Source organism: Doryrhamphus excisus, linkage group LG22 (genome assembly GCF_037039965.1).
Source record: "Doryrhamphus excisus strain RoL-2023G ecotype Guam linkage group LG22, RoL_Dexc_Guam_v1.1, whole genome shotgun sequence".
NCBI classification, from domain to species: Eukaryota; Metazoa; Chordata; class Actinopteri; order Syngnathiformes; family Syngnathidae; genus Doryrhamphus; species Doryrhamphus excisus.
The window spans coordinates 12,298,938-12,324,398 of NC_136378.1; the positions used below are offsets into that span (position 1 = coordinate 12,298,938).

At 44.2% G+C, this 25,461-nt stretch overlaps 1 protein-coding gene across 2 annotated transcripts; it reads left to right on the forward strand.

Annotated features, from left to right (window-relative positions):
- The first annotated feature begins 636 nt into the window (after nucleotides 1-636).
- psd2 (pleckstrin and Sec7 domain containing 2) lies at nucleotides 637-25,461 on the forward strand. 2 transcript variants are annotated; one of them, XM_078788300.1, is made up of 15 exons: nucleotides 637-919; nucleotides 7,084-7,612; nucleotides 8,246-8,971; nucleotides 17,480-17,677; nucleotides 17,760-17,840; nucleotides 18,129-18,241; nucleotides 19,187-19,245; nucleotides 20,522-20,611; nucleotides 20,704-20,747; nucleotides 20,828-21,018; nucleotides 21,143-21,213; nucleotides 21,569-21,726; nucleotides 21,802-21,946; nucleotides 22,054-22,197; nucleotides 22,314-25,461. In XM_078788300.1, the coding sequence occupies exons 1-15, from the start codon at nucleotides 868-870 to the stop codon at nucleotides 22,542-22,544; spliced, it is 2,832 nt and encodes a 943-aa protein (XP_078644426.1). In that variant the 5' UTR covers nucleotides 637-867; the 3' UTR covers nucleotides 22,545-25,461. The 2 variants fall into 2 exon arrangements, with proteins under 2 accessions (XP_078644426.1, XP_078644427.1); XM_078788301.1 differs by lacking the exons at nucleotides 20,522-20,611; nucleotides 20,704-20,747; nucleotides 20,828-21,018; ... (3 more) ...; nucleotides 22,054-22,197; nucleotides 22,314-25,461 and adding an exon at nucleotides 19,695-19,820.

Sequence of the window (25,461 nt, forward strand, 5' to 3'; positions counted from 1 at the left end):
TTTGAGTGACAGCCAATAGTAGTTTTTGCTTTTGTTTAGTTCTTAACTTGACATGTCTAATGACTTCATTTGCTTCCAACAATTGTGTGTACTTAAAGGGAATAAGAGAAATTGGCAAAAAAACATGCATATTTATGGAATATGGGAGGAAACCGGAGTAGCTGGACAAAACCCACGCATGACCAGAACATGCAAACTGCACACAGAGATGCCCAAACAGACGTTCGAACCCCCGGTCTCCTGACTGTGTGGCCAACCACTAATCCACATAATGTCTGTGCTTTGACTATTTGAACTTTGCTTTCTTGGTGTCGGACTGACTCTAAAATTTCCAGTATCGCCCCCCCCCCCCCCTCCCCCTCCCCTTAGTGGATATGACATCTGTGGTACTTTAGACCTTGGACAGAACTATTTGACTGGCGGTAAATCATCTGCATGCTGTGCTTTTCAGGCCACTTCTTCAACCCCCCCCCAAATCAAGACTCTTGTGATGTCAAATCAATAGACCAGTCCAGAGCTCCCTCAGTCTTACATCTGCTTTCTCCAACACACTGACATTGTTTAATGTATTCCAGCTTGTCATCAGTGGGCTACTACTTGGTGCTACAACCCCCCCCCCCCCCTGCAGGCTCCATTGCAGGCTCATATCAACAGGGCCAGGACAGGCGTCCTGTTCTCACGGAGCTTCGGAGCATCCCAGCCGCCCACTCAAACCCTCTTTTGGGGCATCTCGTGGAGGCGGGGACGGTCGTCCATCCGTCCATTCACCGTCGTCCTGGAAGTCCTCCGAAGAGACGCCAGGGGAAAAGAGAGAGAGAAAGGGGAGGGAGAAACGAAGCCGTCTGCTCGTCTTATTACCCGGCGTGGATGTACGGAGGCAGAGCGGGGAAGAGGAGCCATTCAGGCACCCATTTTACCGGTGAGTGAGGAAATCTTCACCTTCTTGGGGTTAACATGCGGTTATGTTAAATGCGAGCTTACTTATATGTTATTTCTCACGGTATCCTCGGTGTAAAGACATTCCTGCTTTGACGTTTGACGTGTTGTTTTTTCTTGCTAATCTAAAAAAAGGCTACCGGGTTAGAGCTGCAGTGCTTAGCTAATACAGTGAACGTGTCGGGAAATTAGATGCTAAATTTGTGTTTGTGTTATTTTTTCGCTTCATCCTCCGCGGATAAGTACATTTTTGAAACGTTATCAAGGGTCTATTTTAGAGGAAAAGAAAAACACCAGCCTCAATTGAGCTTGAACCATGTCTCCCAGCCATCTTGTTGTCATGGTTACTGGCTCGAGGAGGCTGGGAGGACATCGCTCTCTTTCTCGCTCTCTCTCACTTTCTCTCTCTCTCTCTCTCTCTCTCTCACACACACACACACACACACACACTGGGCAAGGAGACAATGAGCCCTGTCTATTTAGTTAGTGTCCTTTAAAGTCTATTGGGGGACGCTTTGGCAAACGGTGCAAGTACATGCCATGCTAACAGATGAGATCAGGTTAACACAATTTGCAACATGAAGGGTGCTTTCACACTTGTAGTCCAGTACTCCAACAATGATACTTGGTGGTCACTTCAGTGCAGTCGGGTTCCTGTTCACACTGGTAGATTGTCAGAAGACCAAATAATGTTACTAGATAAGCATTTAATAAAGTTGCGCCTCAACGTTGTCCAACGACCTCACCCATCCAAAACATGACGTTTTCCGGGTAACATGCACTTGGAAGACTATCCTTTCCTGATTTCATGGCAGCTTTTTTGGCTGCCAAGTTGTGATATATTCAATAGCATTGCACCAGCTTTTTTGTAATCTTAACTCCAAAAAGCACCGGATATCAGCAAATCTAATTAACCTATCCTGCCCAAGATATTCCACATCAGATTTTAGATGTCTGCAGTTTTCCCCCATAATTCCAACAGATGTTGCAGTATTGTTGTGGGTGTTTGATGTGATAATCAACAAAACAAAAATAAATAGATCACAAAAAGGTTCCCTTATTGTCCGTTGTTTGCTCTGTTGTTCAGAAGTTACAAACATTGTAACTTTGCCGTCCAAAAGTGCTAGTCAATCAAAACCGACTCACATGTGCTTAACTGAGAGCCTTATTCGATCTTCTGACAAAAATACAGAGAAAAAAAACCCCAACCACACTCAAGACAACATAAAATATGTTTGGACCACAAGTGTGAAAGCGCCATAATTATCACCCGCATATACGCACAGATATATTATGTTAATTATAGACATTTGCGTGTCTAGTCAAGATTCCTTGTAATTCACTCCCCGGATACGACAGTACTCCCCACAGTATCCATCTAGAAGTCAAGGTGTTAGCTCCAGCAGCTGCATCAGACTGAGCTGTCTCACACTTTGCTGCCACAAGTGATCTTCCAACAGCAATGCTGCAGACACCCCTTGTTTCCACCTTAATTACAAATACCTTTTAGATAACTGGGGAAGGTCCTTTTCTGTTCCGGTGTGAATGGGCCCCGGTGAGGACGCGTTCTGGCCTGCTGTCATATTTCATGAGATGTAAACCTATTTCCATATACACAATGGCCTATTATGTCTAAATCTGCGTAAGAGAGCTCCTCTGCTTTGCTAATAATCCATCCTTCTCACAGGTTGGCATATAAAAATGCATGATATTGTCCAAGTGGGTCTTACTCTGGCCACAATAAAAGGCCGCTGCACAATGTGCTTGGCTGAAATTCATTTACTGCAGAACCAATTAACTGCGATAAACAAGGGACGACTGTACATCCACCAGGACTTTCGCATGGAGAATATTTACCTCCAAGACTGTCTGAGGCCAAACAAAAATATTTCCTTGGTTGAATGTCTTCCCAGAAGAGCAGCTGCAGCAGCTGTGTGCTATGTATTGATATGTCTGGCTATTGTTTGAGTAAATGCGAGCAAATGCCTGACCTTGACATCCTAGTAGTGACATAACGGGGTGATTTGGGGGAACTGTTCCGCTCCACTGGAGTCTCCATGCTGTCTTCACTTTGTATGCAGGCACAAACACACACACTGTGGATTCTTTCCAACTCTGTGTTTCCCTGACTTCCTGTCCCAGACTGACAACCAGGAAATGATTTCTTCCCCATCTGTTTGCATCTGTATACGGTATACTTATGACACACCGTTACATTTTTAAAAGGTGACGCAAAAGCTTTGCACTGTGGGTGCAGTGGCAGTGCTGAATCCTGCCAGCATGCTGTGATCAGGGTCAGTGGGTCATTTTTACTATGAGACCGAGTGTATTTTTCTGAGCGTGTGTCTCTGATAGATAGAAGCGGAGGAGGGGGGCATGCATGTCGCATCTTATTGTCATTGTTCATCGCATCAGCTTCAGCCTCAGCTTCATGCATATTGCATTAGCTGCGTTTAAGATAGTGACTGATTGTTTTGAAATGCTGGTCTCTGTTGTGTTTGAGACTGAGAGACATTCGGTTACTGATTGAGTCATCTTAAGCTATGCCTGTGACTGCATCACTTCATTTTCCGATACTACAATTGAAATCATTTGGTATCAGAGGTGATAAAATATATTTTAAATTACTCTCACCAAATATAAGTATGGTTCCTCTGCATTGTTATGCTTAGCTATTAACGTCAAGTCATTATCAACGTGCACTTGCCTGATGAGATATACAGTTGTCTCTCAATGGCTCAAATGAATCACAGCTGTATGGATCTGACATGTGAAGGTCAGTTTAGAGGTCGTAGTGTATGAACATGGCTTCAGACAATCCAGATGAGGCTTTTGTTTTTGTTAATTTTACTTAAAGTGCTTAAAGTACCATTGTAACATTAAAGGTGTATAAAAATGACTAAATTACTTTATAATAAAGGCAAAGATAAAATCAGACAATTCATACACTGATTGATTGTAGTATTGAAGTGGATTGTGTTCAATTTGACAGCCAGTAAGCGAGTGTGTTTAATTCCTGTTTGATTGCATCAGTCGCCTCTTTGGGATCTTTGACAGATCCCAATCATTCTTATCTGAAGAGCCTCCCAGGAGACTCTGACTGTGTGTCAAAAGAATCAATACATTTCACCATGTGCACATTGTGCACATTAGATTGTATGTATGTGTGTGTGTGTGTGTGTGTGTGTGTGTATCCCCATAAGCGAGAAAGAAATACAAAAAGTGAAGAATATATAAAAAGGCACAAGAGACGGCTATCATGCTGACTGGTGGTTTGGAGGTTTACGTATCTGAGTGCTTGTGTGGGTGTGTGTTCGTGATTGACAGGTGGTCAGATTGCAATTAAAGCAAATTGATGTGGTTTAAGAGCTATGGTGTTCTGCTGACAAAGGCAAAATTGCGATAGTCTCCCTGAGTTGATGTAAAAAGACGGACACACGCATACATACTATACACACGCTCCTTGCGGTACGTGTATCTGCTCTCCCACTGTTCTCTTTTTCTAAGACCCATTTTCCTCAATTAGTACAAAATGAGAGTCTGACAGCGTATTTAAACTGTGAGGAAACATAATGCAGAGCAGATGAAGACGAGTGTAGGGAAGAGAAACGGAACACTGAGCGAGACAGAGAGAATTCCCACTTTCCATGTCTGGTTTCATAACCCTTCACTGTTTCCATTTATGGAAGGATTTGACTGTTTTGCTTGGGTATGTGTTCACATTTAACTCTGTGTGATATGTGCAAATGCATGCTTAAGTAGTTACAGAAATGGAATTTAATAGAATATGTGCAGTACTGTAATTGCACGAGCTCTATGTGGACTCATTATTATCGGTAATGAAGGCAAGTGGGCTTGTTAGTTATTTTGAGAGCAATCAAAATGCAAAGTCAGTTTCTTATAATGCATATTGCTTTGAGTGTTGCAATGCATTCAGTTAATTGAAATGCAAAACGTGACTGAAGTGTGCTGTCAAGTCTGCAGATGGAATAAATTGACAGCGTTTGGTAAACAGATAATGTTTGCAATTACTATGCCCCCCTGAAGGAAATGTGTCAGCCAATCGAAGCTCACATTTTTAGAAAGAATCTGTTGAGGGATCATTCAAAGCGTCCTTTGAGATCATCACACAACAGTGAGAGGGATTAGAACACCAGCAGACACACACAGTGCCTGCCTGTGAAAACGTCAGACAATATTTTAATAACGTTTCCTTTCATCACATCACATTTGCAACAAAAACAGGTCTTCATTTCAAACCAAAGCTATAGCTTCTTTCTGAGTATGTCTCTTTGTCATAGTAGTTTTGTGTTTACGTGTCAGTCCAAGTGGAGAAAGTCTAAAATGGGAGACATGCCCAGAGCGAATTTGCATCACTTTTTGGCTTCTGCCTAATTTGCATCATCCTTTTGCAGAGGAGAGGAAACATCAAGTGGACCAGAGACATCGTCATGTTCAGGGATTAAGCCAAAAATTCTAAATCTTCCACAGTTTTATCAAATCTGCCTGCAATGAGTAATACTTTCTATTCTCCCATTAAGATTACAATAGCAGTCAAACAGTGTATTAATAACTAGTACCAGTAATAGTAAATTTGACCTAAAATAACAAAATATATGCTGCACGGCGGTCGAGTGGTTAGCGCGCAGACCTCACAGCTTGGAGACCAGGGTTCAATTCCACCCTCGGCCATCTCTGTGTGGAGTTTGCATGTTCTCCCAGTGCATGCGTGGGTCTCCGGTTTCCTCCCCCATTCCAAAAACATGCTAGGTTAATTGGCCACTCCAAATTGTCCATAGGTATGAATGTGAGTGTGAATGGTTGTTTGTCTATATGTGCCCTGTGATCGGCTGGCCACCAGTCCAGGGTGGACCCCGCCTCTCGGCCATCTCATTCTGTGTTAGTATCTGTGCTAACATTACTTTTCAGAGCTGTGTGCAGTGTTTATACAGTCTTTTCTGCACACTAAAATCCTCAGAGAATGTTTATATCTCAACATGATGTACTTGTACCGTCACACAGTTCTATTAGTGGTTAACATGTTTTTGTTCACGTAGAAATGCATTCTTTTCCCTGTGGACTTTATACAGTATATGTGTGTATTTATCACTGTGGCTTATTACAACAATATATATATATATATACCCGTCACAACTGTGAGCTAAAAACCCAGCTGGTTACTTAAAACGTCAGTAAATATTTTACTGTTGTTTTCTCTGCTGTTGATGATTCAGCAAAGCAGAGACCGGTGAGTCTGGGAACATTTTCCGCAGCCTGCATGGAACACAGACAAGTCAACCACCATCATAAGTGACTGCTTAACAAAATAAAGTCGTGATTTTACAGTATTTTCATTTGGTGTACCCCGCCTCTTGAAATGAACTCTTGAAATCAAATCACTTTCACATGAGCTTATATTACTATATGTGAGTGTCAACCGCTAGTCGGTTCATTTTAATATCATTCAAGGATGAATTGATTATCACCATCTTTGAACATTTTCATTTGAAACATTATTAATTGGCTTCACTTCACTAACCAAATTGGGCACCCAATCCAGCTGCGTATCTAATTCATTCCTATCTAATTGTTCAGCATTCAAAGAGAAACAATGAGAAGCCGGTTCTAATTCACACAAATCTGTCTGTAATTAGACACCGCTTATTGGAATTGCCCTCGAGTAATGATGGAAGATGAGCTCCAGAGGTCTTGGCTGCCAAGTGAAAGCAACACTACACCAACACCAAAGGACCCATGTTCAAATCACATTATGCAATTTCCACACAGCACAGTGAAAGCGGAATAGGAACACATACTTATTCAGCTGTAAAATCTCTGCATAGACAGACAACGCAGGCGCTCACTGGATCATTCTGACAGGATTCAGTTGGGCTTTATTAAACAAATCTCTGTGTGCCGACATGTGTTTCACACCCTCTTTTCATTACTGGTTTGGCACCAAAAGTCAAAGTGCTGTGGAATTGCAACTCCCAAAGACTATAAACATTGTTGGGCTATTTTAATGAGACTTTGTACAAGAGTGAAAATCAATGAGTGACTTTCTACCCGACGTATACGTTCAACGATATTCCCCTAGTTGCTGCTTTCTGCTTCTCTAATTGACTTCTCCGTGCTGTGTTTCCACAGCATCCTACCCAGTTGCTGATCTGAAGCTCTGGTCCTCACCTCTGACCAGAGTGCACAAGTCTAAAGTGAAGAGCAACATGACCCAGGAGGGGCAGGCTTTGCCGTCTCCCACCCCACCAGAGAACCCCGCAGAGCCCATTACCACCAGCAGCAACTTCCCCAAGGAGGCTCAGAACCAGGCAGAGCAAGACAATCCTGGTTCTGAAGACTTAGAAGAAGGGAAACAAGAAGGCAACATCAGCAAGGAAGAAGAGGGAGCACAGGGGGAGTCAGACTGTAATGTTGAAGGCAGGCCAGAAATAAAGAAAGAGGGAGGAGAGGTTGTTCACCATCACCAGACAGACGAGCAGGAGGAGGAGGAGAGGGATGCGGCAAATGGGAATGGATGCAGAAATGATGAGGTGAGATCAACGGAGGAGGAGGAAACACATGCTGCAGATGTGATGAAAGAGGAAGAGGAGGGTAAAGAGAATGAAGAGATGCAACCACAAACAGAGGAGAAAGCAGCTCAGCCCCAACAAGCTGGACGGTGAGTTCAAGTACTCACCACACTCTCTGGATGAATAGAACATCGATAAAAATGCTTTAGATACATGACATCGGATAAAAAAACCATCCATGACTTCCAATTTCCTCTGTTTAGGTCATCCCAGGCTTAGTGCGCTAGAATCACCACAACTGAATCTGTTTTTGGCAGAGCATCACATAAGCTGTTTATCAACATTTTATCAGCTTTAGCATCCTTAAATGGGACCACACGTGCACATTCACGCTGACACACTTTTTTGTGACTTTTTTGTTGAGGAAAAAACATACTCATGGTTTCCACAAACAATACACACATACATACTGTCAAAATACGATAAATAATAACAATAATACCAATATAATACAATAATAATAATATAACAATAATACCAGTCCAGGGTGTATTTTGCCTCGCAAAGTCAGATGGGTATAGCTGCCCCTGCGGCCTATTTTGGAGGTAAAAATCACAAATGTGCAGGTTTAGTGAATCTGTGGGTTCATTGTGGGTATTCAGGAGGAAGCATTTGTGTATTGTGTGCACGAGTCCTGACAAACACTCAATATGAATGATACAAACAATGAAGCTCTCTTGTGATTAAATCACAGGCTATTTTTATTCCTAATTCTCACACAGATTAACCAATGGCATGGACGACAATCCAGAAGATGATGAAGGTGGTGAAGAGGACCATGAAGGGGGCGAGGGCGGGACACACTTAGACACTTTTAGCTCTGACTTTGAAACCACTGTGGAACAGGCTGACACAGAAGTGGAGGAGGAGGAGGAGGAGGAGGAAGATGTGCCAAAAGAAGAAGGTAGAAGAGGAAACCAGGACAGTTTCAGCTCAGCGTTTGAGCAGATTGTTGAGCAGGTGCAGGAGGAAGACGAAGAGGAAGAGGAGAGGGAGTCGAAGGAAGAGAAAGTCAAAGGTCAGGTGGACAACAAAGATGGCTTCAGCTCCACGTTTGAGCGTATCGTGGAGTCTGCCCTGTTGAGAGGCGGGACCTGTTACAGCAGCATAGACTCTCTGGACGTGCTGTCGCTGACAGATGAGACTGACAGCTGTGTTAGCTTTGAAGCGCCACTGACACCACTCATCCAACAGAGGGCTCTGTTGCAAGGCCCGGAGCCTCTGGAGCTAGAGCTGGAAACTGTTCAGGAGCAGGAAGGGGCAGAGGCTGGACCAGATGCCCCCGGTAGTGAGCCCAAGACTGGATCTGTGGCCGGAGTGAGCGGAAGCCCCCTGAGAACCACTATACCCGGGAGCCGGTCAGAGTTTGTTCTGAGTCAACCCGGACGCTGGGCCATCCCTAATGGATACCATACTGATTCCCAGGAAGCCATGCACAATTCTGTCAGGTAAGGAGAAGATCTGTTTTCACACGAATGCCACCGTTGCTACAATGTTGTTCTTCAATTCCGTTGAGTTTCTCACCTTACTTATCAAAGCACAGGCACTGGTGTTATATTTGACAACACAACTTTGTTTACACCAACTGATGCAATCACACGTATGCTTTGCCACACAACATATCGCTCTGTCATGACTCCGTCACCCCACATCAGTATGCTACAATTTATAACTCTATTTGGCCTCATGTAGTGTTATTTTGCAGTGGTGCTCATACGCATAGAGACTTTCTGCAGAGTCATGCGCTTGGCACGAAGAAAGGAGACGGCCACAAAGTTGCACAAATAATAAAAATGATGATTAAATAATTCCCTGGCTGGGATCTGTCTATAGTGTCCCAATTCTAAAATAACCACTGTTCGTTCTTCACAGAAATAGAGCGGATGCTTTGTTTAGGCATTCTTTTGCTATTCAAGTCGAGGACTAGTTTGTTTGGTGCAATGTTTAGTCATACGATAACCGAGAGTGTATGAAAACCGAGACATATTTTTGGTAATAATTTTCATCAAAATTCCAATCATATGAAAACTGAGGTTCCAGGTGTTATAATACGTGGCATGAATAAACTACATCGAAGCAACTTGTATGAGTAATGGAAAACAGTCTTTCAGTAACTGAGGGCAGACATTAGAATTTTTTCCGGCAACAGAAACAAAAAATCACACAATCATTTGGAATGTCAGTAATGGCTCCTTCCCTCACATTTTATGACAACTTGCTTGTACTGCTGTGCCATGACCTAAGTGAAGCATATGAAATAACGTATTAAATACTAATAGTGGTCGATTTCACTAGGTGTCCGACTGCAACCACATCATAGAAGCTTCATGCTGACCCTAACATGACATTTGCAATGACCTTGACTAAAGCAGGAGGTGGCGTGAGGCCTGTGACAGGAAGCAGGCTGATGTGTAGGGTTGAAGGATGAGGGTCTGCTTGTTTGTTGTGACTCAAATGTGAACAAATGCTCACCGCTGAAAACACAAGCTGTATTTATACACCCTACTCTGTACAACAACAAGCAAACTGGAATGTACCTTTAAAAAATTCATACTTGTAGTCTTGTAATTTTTATAGACTAAGTAAGGCTGTTGAAAATGAAATGAAATGAAATGAATCTTCTTCTCCCTTTTGGAGCATGTGGATGGACCAGATTGCTGAACAAATGCTTGAAGCAATTATTGCAAAGAAAAAAGCAAAGAAATAATTATCATAATAATCCATACATCCATTTTCTATGGCGCTTATCCTTACTAGGGTCGCGGGGGTATGCTGGAGCCTATCCCAGCTGTCTTCGGGCAAGAGGCGGGGTACACGCTGGCATGCACGCTAACCACTCGGCCTGCAGAATTACTAATTGCATTTCTACTCTTCCACATCCTTCATTCTTATCAAATCATTCACCTCTGCAGACCAGTCACACTAAACTAAAAGTGTGTGTTGATATATTTGGTACGGTGCATGTATTGTAACAGTTGCTCAACACTATCTATCGATTGCCGAGGCCCCACAAACATGTGGGTAACAGCAGCCTATGACTCACTTTTGATGAATTACCGCAACAGTACTAAAGAGGGCTGAAGAAGACAGATGGGTGTCCCTGAAGGGGGAGGTTGTAACAGGAACCATATGGGACAAGCCGTGTAACTTGAACTATGGTAGCATGGCTGTTTGGTTTGCCGACACACACTCGTTCCCGCCCGCACCGTTTCTACAGTTACTAAGTGACTGGAATGCCAAATAGATGTGCAGACCTTTGACATGATCCTCCCTGCTAACTGCTGGATTTGCTCTCGGGCTCTGCTGGTGCTTCCACAGCTCAGTAAGCTTCAATAAGATGAAGAGAGTTCTTTTTGGACATGGGTCCTATCCCCGCATCTCCAGATGTTGTCCTTTAGGCACAGGCTAGCTTCCTGACCACCCGTGCCAAAATGAAAGAGCTATTGTTTATGCAATGACATCATCGTCTTCAGCTTCCCTCTACCCAGCATGCTCTTACAATATGTGTGTGTGTGTGTTTGAGAGATTATTGCCCCTCTGTGTGAGCTGCCTTGCCACACATTTGGCCAATTAAATCAAGAGTGGATACATCTGGTGGGGTAGTTCTTTTAAAGATGGTATCTATTTATAATGAACTACAAGTCACTGATGTCCATTTAACGAGGCTTTTGACGCATTTGCCAAATAGTCTTCAGCTATGATCCATGTTGGACAATTATTACATTTTTAAATATCTCTTGAGACCAGTATTTTTTCTTAAAGTGTTTTACTAGCCGCAGCATCTGTCAGGCAGATGTGAGTAAACATCACGATTGCAGAATTTGTGACAGGTGTGTATGCTTGCGATACTCCAAAATGACTGTATGTGTCTGATTTAGTTGAAAGGTCAATTTGTTATCACAGTATATGGCTAGATGCAGGAGGCATTGTTTTGTTGTTGTCACAGAATTCTAACTTTAACAACATAGGCTGCATACACACACACACACACACACACACACACACACAACATGGCGAAATCCTTCAGCGCTGTGACACAGATAGATGCGTATCTTTTACCCGGGGTTCACTTTACCTCTCTACGTGTGTGCAGCAGCTGCGGCGCCACATTTGCATGCATTCACGGCTTCTCAGCGCGTCCATGCTGGAACCGTGCTGCGAGTTTGTTCCTCCCCCTTGTGTTCAAGTCTACCACATCTAAGCCCAAGCAGAGCAGATAAAAGCCAGGCACAGTTGAGTCCATATCACAGAGGCAGCTCTGCCTTGAGAACTAATCTCTTTCACATATGCTGTCATGTGTAGAAACAGCATACAGTGCATATGCAAACATAAATGTATAGAATGTTCACTGACATCAAATGACGGCGTATCGCACATCCTCTGTCTCTCATGTGCAAATGACAGGACGTCAACGAAGGAATAAAACCTTTAGCGTGAGTCTATAGCATGGCAAAACCATCCTGCAGATTATCCCCTCCTGGCTCTCACTAAGGTAGTGATACACACATATACACACCCCACAGACAGGAATAGATACTGTATGCACACACAAAGTGGTAATACACACAAATTCTGCTGCATCCTTCCCACACACACACACACACACACACACACACACACACTGTCGCTGAATCATTTTAGCACTGACAGATTTATTCTTGTCTATTTATAGCTGCACTGTGTGTTTCACACTGTAACAATAAAAGGTTTGGTTGATTTAGGTTCTTCTACTACAAGCCTTTCCTTTTGTGCCTGTCAGCACTTCTGATAAGTCAAATTCCACCCCCATTTAAGCAGGGGGACAGCCTTCCTGGTCAGGTCTATTCAAAGGTTCTGGAGAGGAGGATTGACCGGATTGTTGAATCTTGGATTCAGGAATAGCATGTGTGATTTTATTCCTGGTTGTGGAACTATGGACCAACTCTGCATTCTCAGCAGGGTTCTTGAGGGTGCATGGGAGTGTGGCAGACCAGTCCACATGTGTTTTGTGTACTTGGATAAGGACTTTGTATTCCTCAAAGAATCCAGTGAGCATGCTCTGCACTGCAGTACTCTGGGAATACGGGGTACTGGACTGCATATTTTAGAGCTTGGTTTGTATTGTCGGCAATAAGTCAGACTCCTTTTTGAGTGAGGGTTTGACTCCACCAAGGCTGCCCGTTGTCACCCACTCTGATCATTACTTTTATGGACGGAACGTGTAGCCAAAGGCGTTGAGGGTATCCGGTTTGGTGGATTCAGGATGGGGTCTCTGCTTTTTGCCCCTGATCTTTAGCTCCTCCAAATCAGAATTCCTGGTTCTTGCCTGGAAAAGGGTGGAGGATGAGGGTCGGGGGTGAGATCCTGCCCCAGGTGAGGTAGCTTAAATACCTCTGGGTCTTGTTCACGAGTGATGGAAGGATGGAATGCAAGATCGACAGGCCGGTTGGCTGGACGTTGTAGATCTTGGCTTGAAACGGGTTGATATTAGTCCAAATGTCATTTATGTATCTATATGGTTATTGTGAGTTATACTTCACAGCTGCTTCTCTGTCATGAGCTTCTTTTTCATTTCTTTCCACTGACAGAAAGAGGAAGGGGGTCATGTGAGGATGTGTTAGGATGTTGTCCTGCATTCTAGGGGCCTTGAACACATCCATTTTCTATGCCGCTTATCGTCATTATGGCCATGGGGGTATGCTGGAGCCTATCCCAGCTCTCTTCAGGCGAGAAGCAGGGTACGCCCTGAACTGGTCGCCATCCAATCCCAGGGCACATATAGACAAACAACCATTCACACTCACATTCATACCTATGGACAATTTGGAGTGGCTAATTAACCTAGCATGTTTTTGGAATGTGGGAGGAAACCGGAGAACCCGGGGAAAACCCATGCATGCACGGGGAGAACATGCAAACTCCACACAGAAGTGGTGGAATTGAACCCTGGTCTCCTAGCTGTGAGGTCTGCACGCTAACCACTCGACCGCCGTGCAGCGCCTGAATCTAAATTATTTTATGTATTTGACCGCTTTTCAAAAAGTATCACAATAAATACTTTTGACTAAAAATTATCTTTATGAAGGAGTAATGCCGTTACCAATACAATGACCTTTTTGGGGCGGTAACTTATTCTCTACCAATCACACGCGAGGTGCATTCATGGATGTCAGAATTCCGAAATACAAAAACAAACAGGTTGCTCCATTTTGGACTGATTCGGTCAGCGAAATTTTAAAAAAGTCGATCATACCTGGATATGATATTCTTCCGCCTCCTATATAGCAGGAGCTGATCCATAACTTCCAAAATGTGAAGTTTGCCGCATTGAAGCAGTATGGAAGGGGGCAAACATCCAGAAAGCTTTGCACACTTTTAAGAGGAGGAGCTGCGGGCCCAAAGGAAGCCGGCTAGGGAACATGGAGGAACCATTGTACGTAGACGCACAAACATCAGACCTTCCATCAGCGTCTGCTCCGCCCCTACATCCTCTCCCTGCCGTGGAGCCTTCGGACACGCTGGAAACATATAGGAAAAAGTCCACATTTATTCCCCGCCTGCCGCCACTATGTCGGAATAACTCAGCTACGTATTATTAGGAGGTTGTGCTTCTTTTTGGAGCGGACTTCCGCTTGACTCCACTAACATTCGGAGTTGGAACCACGAAGCGGACGCATGCAGATTTGAGGAGCGATAGCCGGGTGATGTGTCGCTCGGACGTCGCTCCTTTAACCACAGATTTCCCAGACTTGAGACCATGTGGAAAGAGGAATATGATGCTCACTTCGACTTTTTGCTGCAGCTGCTGTAAGTCCAATCATTTCATTCAGCTTTCATTGTCGAATAAGCCAATTTGCTGCGTGGCAAAGTGGAACGAGTGCGTCGTTGTTGCCAGAATGAATAGGATGGAACGATTAATACTGAATGAGTTAACTCAATATACATAATACGTGTTGTTTTCACGTCTAAACGTAGAATAGGGCCGTAAACAATAATGATGGTGACTAAAACCATCCTTTTAGTCTGGACTTCTCTTTCCCAACAGCTCTGCAAAGTCAAATATGAGCCAACTTCACACACAAAAATCCTTTTTGTTCAAGTCCTCCAATACACAATGCAACAGTTATTTTTGTAGATATCATATCCATCAGATAAAAGCTGCTGACACACACACACACACAGTTTTTTTCTTTTGCCTGTTGGGTCACATTTAAAGAGTAAAATGCCACAATTTCGTAATTCCTGAATGGGATCAGCTGTCCCAATCTTGCTCCCACACATGTAATCACACCTTAGAGGCAGACACAACTTAGGTGTTCCTACAGTCAAAGAGGTCAGGTGAGTCACTGGCATGCACCATCATGCTCACCATCATGCTCACCATCATGCTCACCATCATGCTCACCATCATGCTCACCATCATGCTCACCATCATGCTCACCATCATGCTCACTGTATCTCTGTCCCTGATGGAAACACTTCCAGACAACCTGGCGCTGCATGCAGCCTAAATACTGGATTGGCATTCTCACATCATGCATTGCATTAGGACTGCATTTCTACCCTATGAATATAAGATGACGAGATTTCTTTAAGAAATGATCATTGAATACAAAGTTGAATAATGTTTTGAAGAATTATTGTGCAGTATATGAAGTAAATATCATGACCAGCGAGTGGTTAGCGCGCAGGCCTCACAGCTAGAAGACTCAAGTTCGATTCCACCGTCGACCATCTCTGTGTGGAGTTTGCATGTTCTCCCCGTGCATGCGTGGGTTTTCTCCGGGTACTTCGGTTTCCTCCCACATTCCAAAAACATGCTAGGTTAATTGGCCACTCCAAATTGTCCATAGGTATGAATGTGAGTGTGAATGGTTGTTTGTCTATATGTGCCCTGGGATTGGCTGGCCACCAGTCCAGGGTGTACCGGAAGACAGCTGTGATGACCCCCCCGCGACCCTCGTGAGGATAAGCGGTAGAAATGAATGAATATCATGCCATCACCAGCATTAACGAAACATTAGCAGCGACTCCAAAGTACAAACCATAACATCTTCAACGATGGCAAAGTTTCCATGATGAAGTCACAGATCACTTTCGTCCTCGGGTCATCTCTGGCAAACTTTTTTTTCCACTTTTCAAACACAGCAGCAACAAGAAGAAGAAGAACAAGCGTTGTAGCGATGGCGGATAAGGTTGCATGTGTTGAAGCTCCATGTTTTGATCCCTCATTGGGGATTGTTTGCAGATTTGATGGAGCACATTTGGTGCAACTAGCACACAAAATGTCTTCCTCTGAAACAGTGTTTGTTTACACGTGAGTTTGCACATCACAGGCAGGAGCGAAAAGGAGCGCTTGATTTGCTCATTCTAACCCACCTACAGAACAGTATGGGTACTCTTTGTAATGATATGAGATCATGTTTATTTAGCACTCCTATTCTGAATGCATATGCAGTATCTACTTTGGCTAAGCTCTGCCCAAGTTGCTTTGGTTATGAATTTCTGCAAACACAAGTGCCCTGTCTGCTTTACAGGAAGGATCTTAATCAGACCCCCCCGCAACTGGCTCCATTGCCTTAACCCATAACTGTTCTAATGGTTTCACTCCTTCCGGATGTAACAGCTGCCCACCCTGTCCCTAAGGATGAGCCCAGACACCCTACACATGAAAGGAATTTTAGCTGATGAAATCTCCGACTTTAATTCTGAGCAGCCATGTCTTGTCTACTCATGTTTGATGGGTTTAGATGTGAAGCAGGGAGTTGTGTTGCTGAGGGCGGTGACTCCAAGCAGGGTGTTCCATGCAGGGCTAAGTGGTTCAAGGTCGGAAGCATCATCGGGACTAATTAAACTATTATTGAATCAGCCAAGACAAGGAAATCTAGCCGGGGAAGGGGTCGGCAAAGGGCTTGTAAGGCTTAGTCAGCTACTCTAGCTAGCATGTCAAATATTTGTAGCCTCTATCTTAATCATCTGCGTGTATCCACATGGCAGTTTATGAGAAGCTGCACAATAGAGACTGGAAGCCCTCAGAATGCCTCGCAACACACACGGCATAGCTTCCTGCGTATCTATGGTAACTGCCAAATCCCTAATGATAATGGCTGGTAATGTATTGAATTTGTGAGAGTAATGCAATTGGGCTGATCAGATTATGCAAAAATCTTCTGAATCATCTGGCGGGAATGCTGACATGCCACACTGCACACGCACACCCTAAGGACATGAAGAAATGCCATTTAGACTGACACAGGTGAATTTATTTGCCATCAGTAAAATGCTGGAATTGAAACAGGAGCTCAGAACATCCTGCTAAAATGGGGCACTCTATTAATAGATTTCTTACAAAGAAGTAATGGTTTAAAGTTGCGCGTACTCCAACTGATCTATAGGAACATTTTGCCGTGACCTTGACATCTTTTTACATAAGCAAATCATTTGTCTGTTATAATTTAGCAACTCAAGGTCCACATTCAACTGTTGTCATCCTTTTTCAGCCTAACAGCTCCTAATGGGGGTGACCGAGTCGTGTACTGTACATCCTGTCCTCGGAGGGATCGGAGGGCATGCCTGTCACACTCTTCCATCCATTCATTGCTCAGATAGGCAGCTCGCGAGCATGAGATGGACAATTTAGTAGGTCACATGAAGGTTTGGCTCAGGGGCAACTTGGAGGCTTGTTGAGTCCAGAGAGTGGATCCTGGGGGAAAAAAAAAACCAGGCATACTTTTATCGTGTTGAGGTCACATTTTGTTCTTATCTCCGTATTTTCTAAGCCACAACAACAAAGAGGGGCATCATGGGAATAGAAAATGAGTTCAGTGTCATCCGTTATTTGATAGCTAAAATATTTGTCGGTAATTGTGTTGTAAGTTTGGGTTCTATGACTATGTGTTCCATTCATTCACCTGAACACCTGCTTGTGTGTGTGCGTGTGCTTTTGCCCATTTATGTGTATGTGCTTCCGCCTCCAGCGATGCCAACCTCACAGACGTGCTGTCTGACTCAGACGAGTGCGATTTGGGCAGTCTGGAGCATTTGGAGCGCGGTAGTACAGACACTTTGGCCAATGGTTGCCGAGCTGACTATGAAGCTGCCAAAAGGCTCGCCAAACGCCTTTATCACCTCGAGGGCTTCAAGCGCTGTGATGTGGCCAGACACCTGGGCAAGAAGTGAGCATGCGTGCACGTCCTCCGACATATGTGACATTATCATGCATTTATTCATGACTTCACGCTTTATGCTCCTCTGCAGTAATGACTTCAGTCAGTTGGTGGCGTCGGAGTACCTGAGCTTCTTTGACTTCTCCGGCTTGTCTCTGGATCGCGCCCTAAGGTAATGCTGAGTCAGCACACAGAAGCTGTACACCAAGCGTGTCGGTGTAGATGCTCTACACATGCATGCGGATGTCACGTTCCCCCTTCACAAGGCTTTAGCGTCTTGCTCAGTGGAGCTGACAGCTGGGGATGCAGCACGTTCTTGTACCTGACATGATGCTGTTTCAATACGATGGTGCCGTCTTTCAGCACGGCACCATCGTATTTTATATACGTTTCTAAATGCTTGCTCAATGGGAGACATTTCACCTCCAGTTGGCCTCTTCATGTCATTTGTGTGTGACAGGAACTTCTTAAAAGCCTTCCCACTGATGGGGGAGACGCAGGAAAGGGAGCGAGTCCTCGTGCACTTCTCCAAACGCTTCTGCCACTGCAACCAACAAACAATCACGTCCGAAGGTTGGAGCAAATGATATTGTTGAGGGGAACCCTTAATGATGAAGGCAAACAAACTGTTAGCATGGAATAACATGGACACACTTTTAAAGTATAAAATGTATAAGTACTCACCATTACAGCAACCGTGGTGCTTTCAAGGGCCGCCAGAAAAAGTACCAAATCTCAAAGCTTCATGAAAAAATAGTGAGCATTTCAACACTGATAAGATTATGCTGTACATTTGACCTGTTTCATCACGTATTCATAAATTTTTACCGATTTATTATGTTGTCTGTGGAAAAAACGGCTTATTTGTGTAGAAAAAAATAACGCTAAACGTAGGAATGTACTGGGATCCACAAAATATTGTGCAGTTCTACAGCAGTGTAGTACTAACTCTTCAATGAATACAGCTCTAACAGTCTAAGTCAAAACAATGCTATGATATCTCAATCTGCATAGTGGATGAGTGGTTTGTGTGCAGGCCTCACAGCTAGGAGACCCGAGTTCAATTCCACCCTCCATGTGGAGTTTGCATGTTCTCCCCGTGCATGCGTGGGTTTTCTCCGGGTACTCCGGTTTCCTCCCACATTCCAAAAACATGCTAGGTTAATTAGCCACTCCAAATTGTCCATAGGTATGAATGTGAGTGTGAATGGTTGTTTGTCTATATGTGCCCTGGGATTGGCTGGCCACCAGTCCAGGGTGTACCCCGTATTTTGCCCAAAGACAGCTGGGATAGGCTCCAGCACCGCCGCAAGTTATGAAAGAATTATATGTATCTCATTTGTTTGTGCAGCGGTACCTAATGTTGTCGCGAGTGAATATACCGCAGTGCTATTATATTCATATATCTTGGCACTCTGCGATAACACGTACTTGTGCAAACTGCACTGTAAGCGAATGTGTTAGCATAGCAATGTGACATGAAGTTGACCTCAAGCTTGTGCGTCCATCTCTTTGCAGATGGAGCCCACACACTAACCTGCGCCCTCATGCTGCTCAACACAGATCTACACGGACATGTAAGTGTCTACGTCCTCTCTAGCACCTTTTCTAGTGCATTCCTGCCCATCTAATCTCCTTCCATATGCAGTAGCATGGCGTGATTATCATCTTATTTTGCATTTTTCTTTCCTTTTCAAGACTCACGCTATCCTCCCTCTCTCCCACTCTATCAGCGACTCTCCAGTCTCTCGCTTCCCAGCCTACTTTTTGACCCGTTTCTGTCTCTCCTGTCCTCAAATAGTCTCATGTGTTCACTTTTAAACTGGAGCATGGTGGTGTGAGCCACATAGCACCATCGCTAGTCATCAAACGTGTCCACATGAAGCCAAATGGTGCTCATCACTTGTGTTGTAGACGATCCCTCCTTTAACTAACATCCTTTCTCTCTTTTGGGTTCCTCTTCTTCCCTTTCAAACCCTTCCCTGCTCACCACATCTGGTTTCCCGGCCTCTCTCTGTCCCTGCAGGTGGTAAGTATTCCTCCTGTGCCAGCATTGGACTTGGTCCTCATTTAGCAGGTGCTCCTTTTCCTTTTCAACCAGCATTAGGAGACCAGGGAAATTACAATTACAGAAAATGGAATGTTTATTTCAAGGTTGGTTTGGGGAAAAAATGGATTGATGGATTGATCATTAACAATTGTGAAGAATCTATAAAAAAAGAGTGCACTATCAGGTTGCTACCAGCAGTGGCGCTGTGGACTCCAATAACACAATGCTAGCCATCATTGGTCCTCATGAACTATTGGACGACATTGTTCTGCACAATAATCTAACACAGGGATTGAAGTAGGAGTTGAGAACATTCAATTTCTCACATCATATTCAAAATAACTGTCTGCTAGCTCAACACAACCAAAAGACCGTAGCCAGCTCTGTAGGTACTTCCTTTTAGTATAAAACGCTGCGTGTTACATCCTGTCAGATGGCATCTAACACAATAATGATCTCCGAAAAATAGCATAATTTTGCAGTGAAAGTGCTGGCGATGTGTGCCTAATCACCACTATACCAGTTTTGTAGAAATGTGAATAACATTTGCTAGGCAACATTGCACATAAAAGTCTATGGTTTGTCAATCATAGTGGCTGAGCTGCATCTGTTTAGGTAACGTATGACGATGATAAAACAAAGCATGAATTGTGATGTTTGCCAAAAGATCTGCACTGCCACCCGGTGGACAGTCGTATTACTGCATGGACTTTAGGCTTGTCCAACGTGGATTTCTATTTTAGTGAGGGATATGTACATTAATGAATCAAACACTTTGTTTCTTGTTTTTCTCCTCTTCTCAGAACATTGGGAAGAAGATGTCTTGCCAGCAGTTCATTAGTAACCTAGATGGTCTCAACAATGGCAAAGATTTCCCCAAAGACTTACTCAAGGTACATGATATGATGTGAAAGTGTTTTATTCTCCAAACCTGTTTTTTATGCTTGCATTTATTTAATCTCCTTGTTCTTCCTATCCCGCACAGGTCTTATATAACTCCATCAAGAATGAGAAGCTTGAGTGGGCCGTGTGAGTAAGATGTAAATGGTGGATTGCAATATGTCCGTCTCTTATTCCTCTAAGTGTTTTGTTGTTGTTGCTGTGTGTAGTGAAGAAGAAGAGCTAAGGAAGAGCCTGTCAGAGCTGGTGGAGGAGCAGTGTGAGGGCGGGAGTAAACGTGTTGCCAGGGTAACGGACAGCAATAACCCTTTCATCGCCATCCCCATCCTCCTCAACGCCGTCACCTACAAACATGGAGTACTGACTCGCAAAAGCCACGCTGATATGGATGGCAAACGGAGTGAGTGCACTAACACCAACTCACTGGTATCTTAGAATGTTTTGTAATATTGTAATATAATAATAATGTTGTTATTATTATGGTAAAAGATGAACAAGCTCGGCTTTTTATATCTTCCTTTTAGCTCCAAGGGGTCGCCGTGGTTGGAAGAAGTTCTACGCGGTTCTGAAGGGGATGATCTTATATCTCCAGAAGGTACCCGACCTGCTGTTCTGCTTTGTTGCTATGGAAACATACATGTAGCATGGCCTGTCACATGTGGTGGCCTGTGGTGGATGCTGCTCCAGGAGTTGAACAGCACGACGTCTGTGTGCAAGGCAGAGTTTGCCAGATAATGATCCTTGGCGCACGTAGTGTGTGTTTGTCTCCCTCTGCTGGAGTAAAGCTGCATTGCAGCACAGTAGAGGTTAAACGTTCACTATTATTATATTTTTCAGTCTTTCTGTAGCAATAAACTTTGACTACAGTTTTTGTCTCAAATGTCTATTCTTGTATTGCATCATGAGGCCCCAAAACAGAACGTGACATAGATACGTATGTCCTCATTCAGGATGAATATAAACCAGATGCCGACATTTCCGAGGTGGATCTGAAGAACGCCGTGCGGATCCACCACGCTTTAGCCACTCGTGCCACCGATTACAGCAAGAGAGCCAACGTACTCAAACTCAAAACCTCAGACTGGAGAGTTTTCCTGCTCCAGGCCCCGTGCGTCACCCGAGTCCCCTTATTTACCTCCTTGGAATCTCCACTCAGATCACCGCCATCCGTCTTTCTCTTCAGGAGCGAGGAGGAGATGATGTCGTGGATCTTCCGGATAAATCTTGTGGCGGCACTCTTCTCTGCTCCAGCCTTCCCTGCTGCTATTGGCTCCATGAAGAAATTCTGTCGTCCCATTTTGCCGTCCTCGTCCACAAGACTTAATCAGGTGGGACGATATTGTAAAGGAAAATGACTTTAAATCTTTAAATATTCTATTTGTGTGCACGCCCATCTGATTGGCTGTTTTGTGTGCCTGGCCTGTGATTGGTGCAGGAGGAGCAGCTGCTGAGTCACGAGAGCAAGCTGAAGCAAATGAGCCTGGAGCTGGAAGAGCACCGGAAAAACCCGCCCTCATCCGACCCCAAAAGCCGCGAGTGGGAGGAGTATCGGCTGAAAGAGCACTACCTCACATATGAGGTATTGAACAGAAGTCGTGATTTATGGCGTCGGGCGTTATTGACTTATAGACACGTCAATCAATATTCAACCCAGTGGCTTAACTTCTTCTACCTTTCTTGACCCCCAATGAGCAGAAGACTCGCTACGAGACGTACATCAGCCTCCTGCAGGCCAAAATCCGCGCTGAGACGGATGATCTGGAGAAGATTGAGGCCAGCGTGGTGGGCGGCCTGATGATGGAGGGTACCCTGGCAGGCCGCGATCGCCACCTTCGCAAGACACAGTCCTCGCCGTCCATCAGCCAAGCTCACAGTGGCTCGAACGGGAGGGGCGCTGGGTGCACTGCCCCGGGACAGATGAGCTGAGGGGGGGGTCACAGAGACCGCAGCTCTCCAACCAAAATCCAGTGTCATCGGGTTCCAATCGGAACCATTCCTAGAATTTATCAACCCTGGTGATAAGTTCCCTTAAGCAATAGATGAAGAAGCCCCCCCCCACCTCAGTACTATTGCACATTTAAAAGGATCGGAACTGTGAGTATTTATAACATGGTCAGTATTATTTTTTGGAAGTGATACTGTCGTCTTTAGCTGTTGACTTTGGATTCTGTTGCATTTGTTTAGAACACAAATGGAGGAAATGGTACTACTGTAGCATTTTGGCCTTTTTTTGTTTTGTTTTCACACTCACCTTTTGGACCTACAGTTTTGGTGGAGTGTGATGATTAGCGAAGGTGACGCCACGAAACCCCGTTACAGGATCTCCAGAAGAACTTCTCCCTTCGTCTTTCATCCTTCGTAGAGCATATTTATTTATTTATTTAATTCTTAACAAATATATAACCTGTATTGGCTCGTGCTGTTTTTCAGAGAGGGACGCCCTGGCGGAACAGGAACTCGTGGGGGGGGGGGTTGAGTGCCTTACTCGCGGCACCTTGACACCAGCTAGTGAGCACACGTCAGGAAGAAGAACTTGATTGGAAAAAAGGACTTCAATCATCTCTTAGTCGAGGTTTTGATGGAAGGGGGGGCGGGACTCACTGCCCCACTCTACTTGATGGGGGGGCACTGATGAGGGTCGGGTTTGACGTTACGTGGTTGGAAACATTTAATCCTCATACACCCCCATGATGAATTTCACATAAAACAATCAAGATGTGATTTGAGTGTAGACTTTTTAGAGATTTTTATTTTCATTTTTTACCGTTTGTATTCATGAGTACTCGTCTTTAGTACTTTAGTACTCGTTCACCCCTCACTCCTGCTACCGGATGACATGTGACATGTGACGGGTTGATGCTAAGAGTCCAGAGTGATGCCAGTTGGTGGCAGTTGGTGCCAATGCAATCTGCTGTGGCGCCCAGTGTCACCAATAAGGTGCCTAGTGGCTCCTACTGCCTCTGTTCCTCGGTGGAACTCGTTCGGGTACCCGATTCACTTAACTCGCCTGTCTCACAGTGCAGAAACACGCATTATGTGCAACAAGTTGGGAATGGAGTACATGACGGGTACACTGGCGGGTATTTGGAGTGACTTGAGTACCTGATTCACTTCAGTGAGGAATCAAATTTACATCACTTTTTTTTTTAAAAGACTTTCTTGTACTTGAACGTTACCACTGGTTTGCACCTTCAAGAAGGACTTCATTTTGACAAAGATCTGCCAACTTCTCCAGAATTTTGACATCTGTTGATGCCATGAAGTGTTTTTTTATGTTTTTTATCCACCAAAGAAAGTATTAATTCATTCATCATCATAATCCACTCCTGGTAAATGAAAGCTGAAAGTCTACACTTTAATCTATTTTCTGCCACTTATTGTATTCGGGGGTCACGGGGTAGCTGGAGCCTACCCCAGCTGACTGTGGTCAATCTGTTGTTGTGGTGTATCCAGCATAAAGGCCCTGTCCAGTCTCCGAATGCACCATATGTTTATGGAATGGTAAAAACCGCAAGGAAACATTCACTTCAGTAATACCCGAGTGGCTGATCTGAGGTCAGAGACATTCCTGGAAACGGCATAAATGGACGGATACGTTTAGAGGAACGTCAATAACATCAGAATAAATAAATGTCCCTGATTTTCCTTCTTAAGTCTTATCTTCTTTGCTGGCATCTTTGGGCGAGAGGAGCAGCAGGGCTGCTCCAGTTTGGTGCACCAACGCTAATAAAAGTGTCCGAAGAGTGGGACGGAGCAGAAAAACAACTCCACTCGCGGAATATCCATCAAAACATCCTCCACGTGGATCACAGCGAGCGTTACGAAAGACTTGTTTTCGAAGAAGAGGATGTTTGGCTTTTCTCAGTAAGCCCCATCTAGCAGATATTTAACAAAATATATTTTTCCTCTGGCTGCACAGTGGTCGAGTGGTTAGCATGCAGACCTCACAGCTAGGAGACCAGGGTTCAATTAAACCCTCTGGGTTTTCTCCGGGTACTCCGGTTTCCTCCCACATTCCAAAAACATGCTAGGTTAATTAGCCACTCCAAATTGTCCATAGGTATGAATGTGAGTGTGAATGGTTGTTTGTCTATATGTGCCCTGTGATTGGCTGGAGACCAGTCCAGGGTGTACCCCGCCTCTCGCCTGAAGACAGCTGGGATAGGCTCCAGCACCCCCGCGACCCTCGTGAGGATAAGCGGTAGAAAAGGAATGAAAGAATTTTTCCTCGTGGTGGGAGGACATTGGAGTGGCGATGGTACCGTTGTTTGTCAGCACCTTACGCCTCGTTTCCTCATTCTGGGTCTTACACGACACAACTGTAGAGCTTAGAGACCTTCACGCAACTGTCTGAGATGTCATATATCCATGATTTGACACCTTTAAAGATGATTTGGATCTCATATTAGGATACATAGTCACGGTGGCTGTTGTGCTCCCATTGATGTTCCCAATATTCTAGGGTAGGCCTGTGCTGTTAAATAGGACTGTGGCAAAATTTGGTTATTTTGTTTTATTGGAAAAAAAAAAGACAACTTCGGCACTTTGATGTCAGCATTGGATCTGTCATTTTGTTTGTATATTTGAACTTTTTTCTTTTTTGGGGGGGGGGTGTTCATACATTGTAAAGGACATATTTACCGAATATTTAGTCTGTGCTTCATAAATTAAGAAGCTTTTATAGAGAGGATTGTAGTTGTGATTTATGAATATGTTGGAGACGGCATCACTGATGTACATATTTATTTGTACTCTATATTAAAGGCTTTTTAGAAGAATACAAGTATCGTAATTGACCTCAACGCTCATTAAATCAATGAGTCTGGTGTGTGTATATATGTAT

Excerpts from the sequence above, each read along its gene's own strand:
- psd2 (XM_078788300.1), top strand. The coding sequence starts at position 868 with ATGTACGGAGGCAGAGCGGGGAAGAGGAGCCATTCAGGCACCCATTTT. Across the intron at positions 8,972-17,479 it reads GCCATGCACAATTCTGTCAG|CGATGCCAACCTCACAGACG; the intron begins GTAAGGAGAAGA and ends TTCCGCCTCCAG. Across the intron at positions 22,198-22,313 it reads AGCACTACCTCACATATGAG|AAGACTCGCTACGAGACGTA; the intron begins GTATTGAACAGA and ends CCCAATGAGCAG.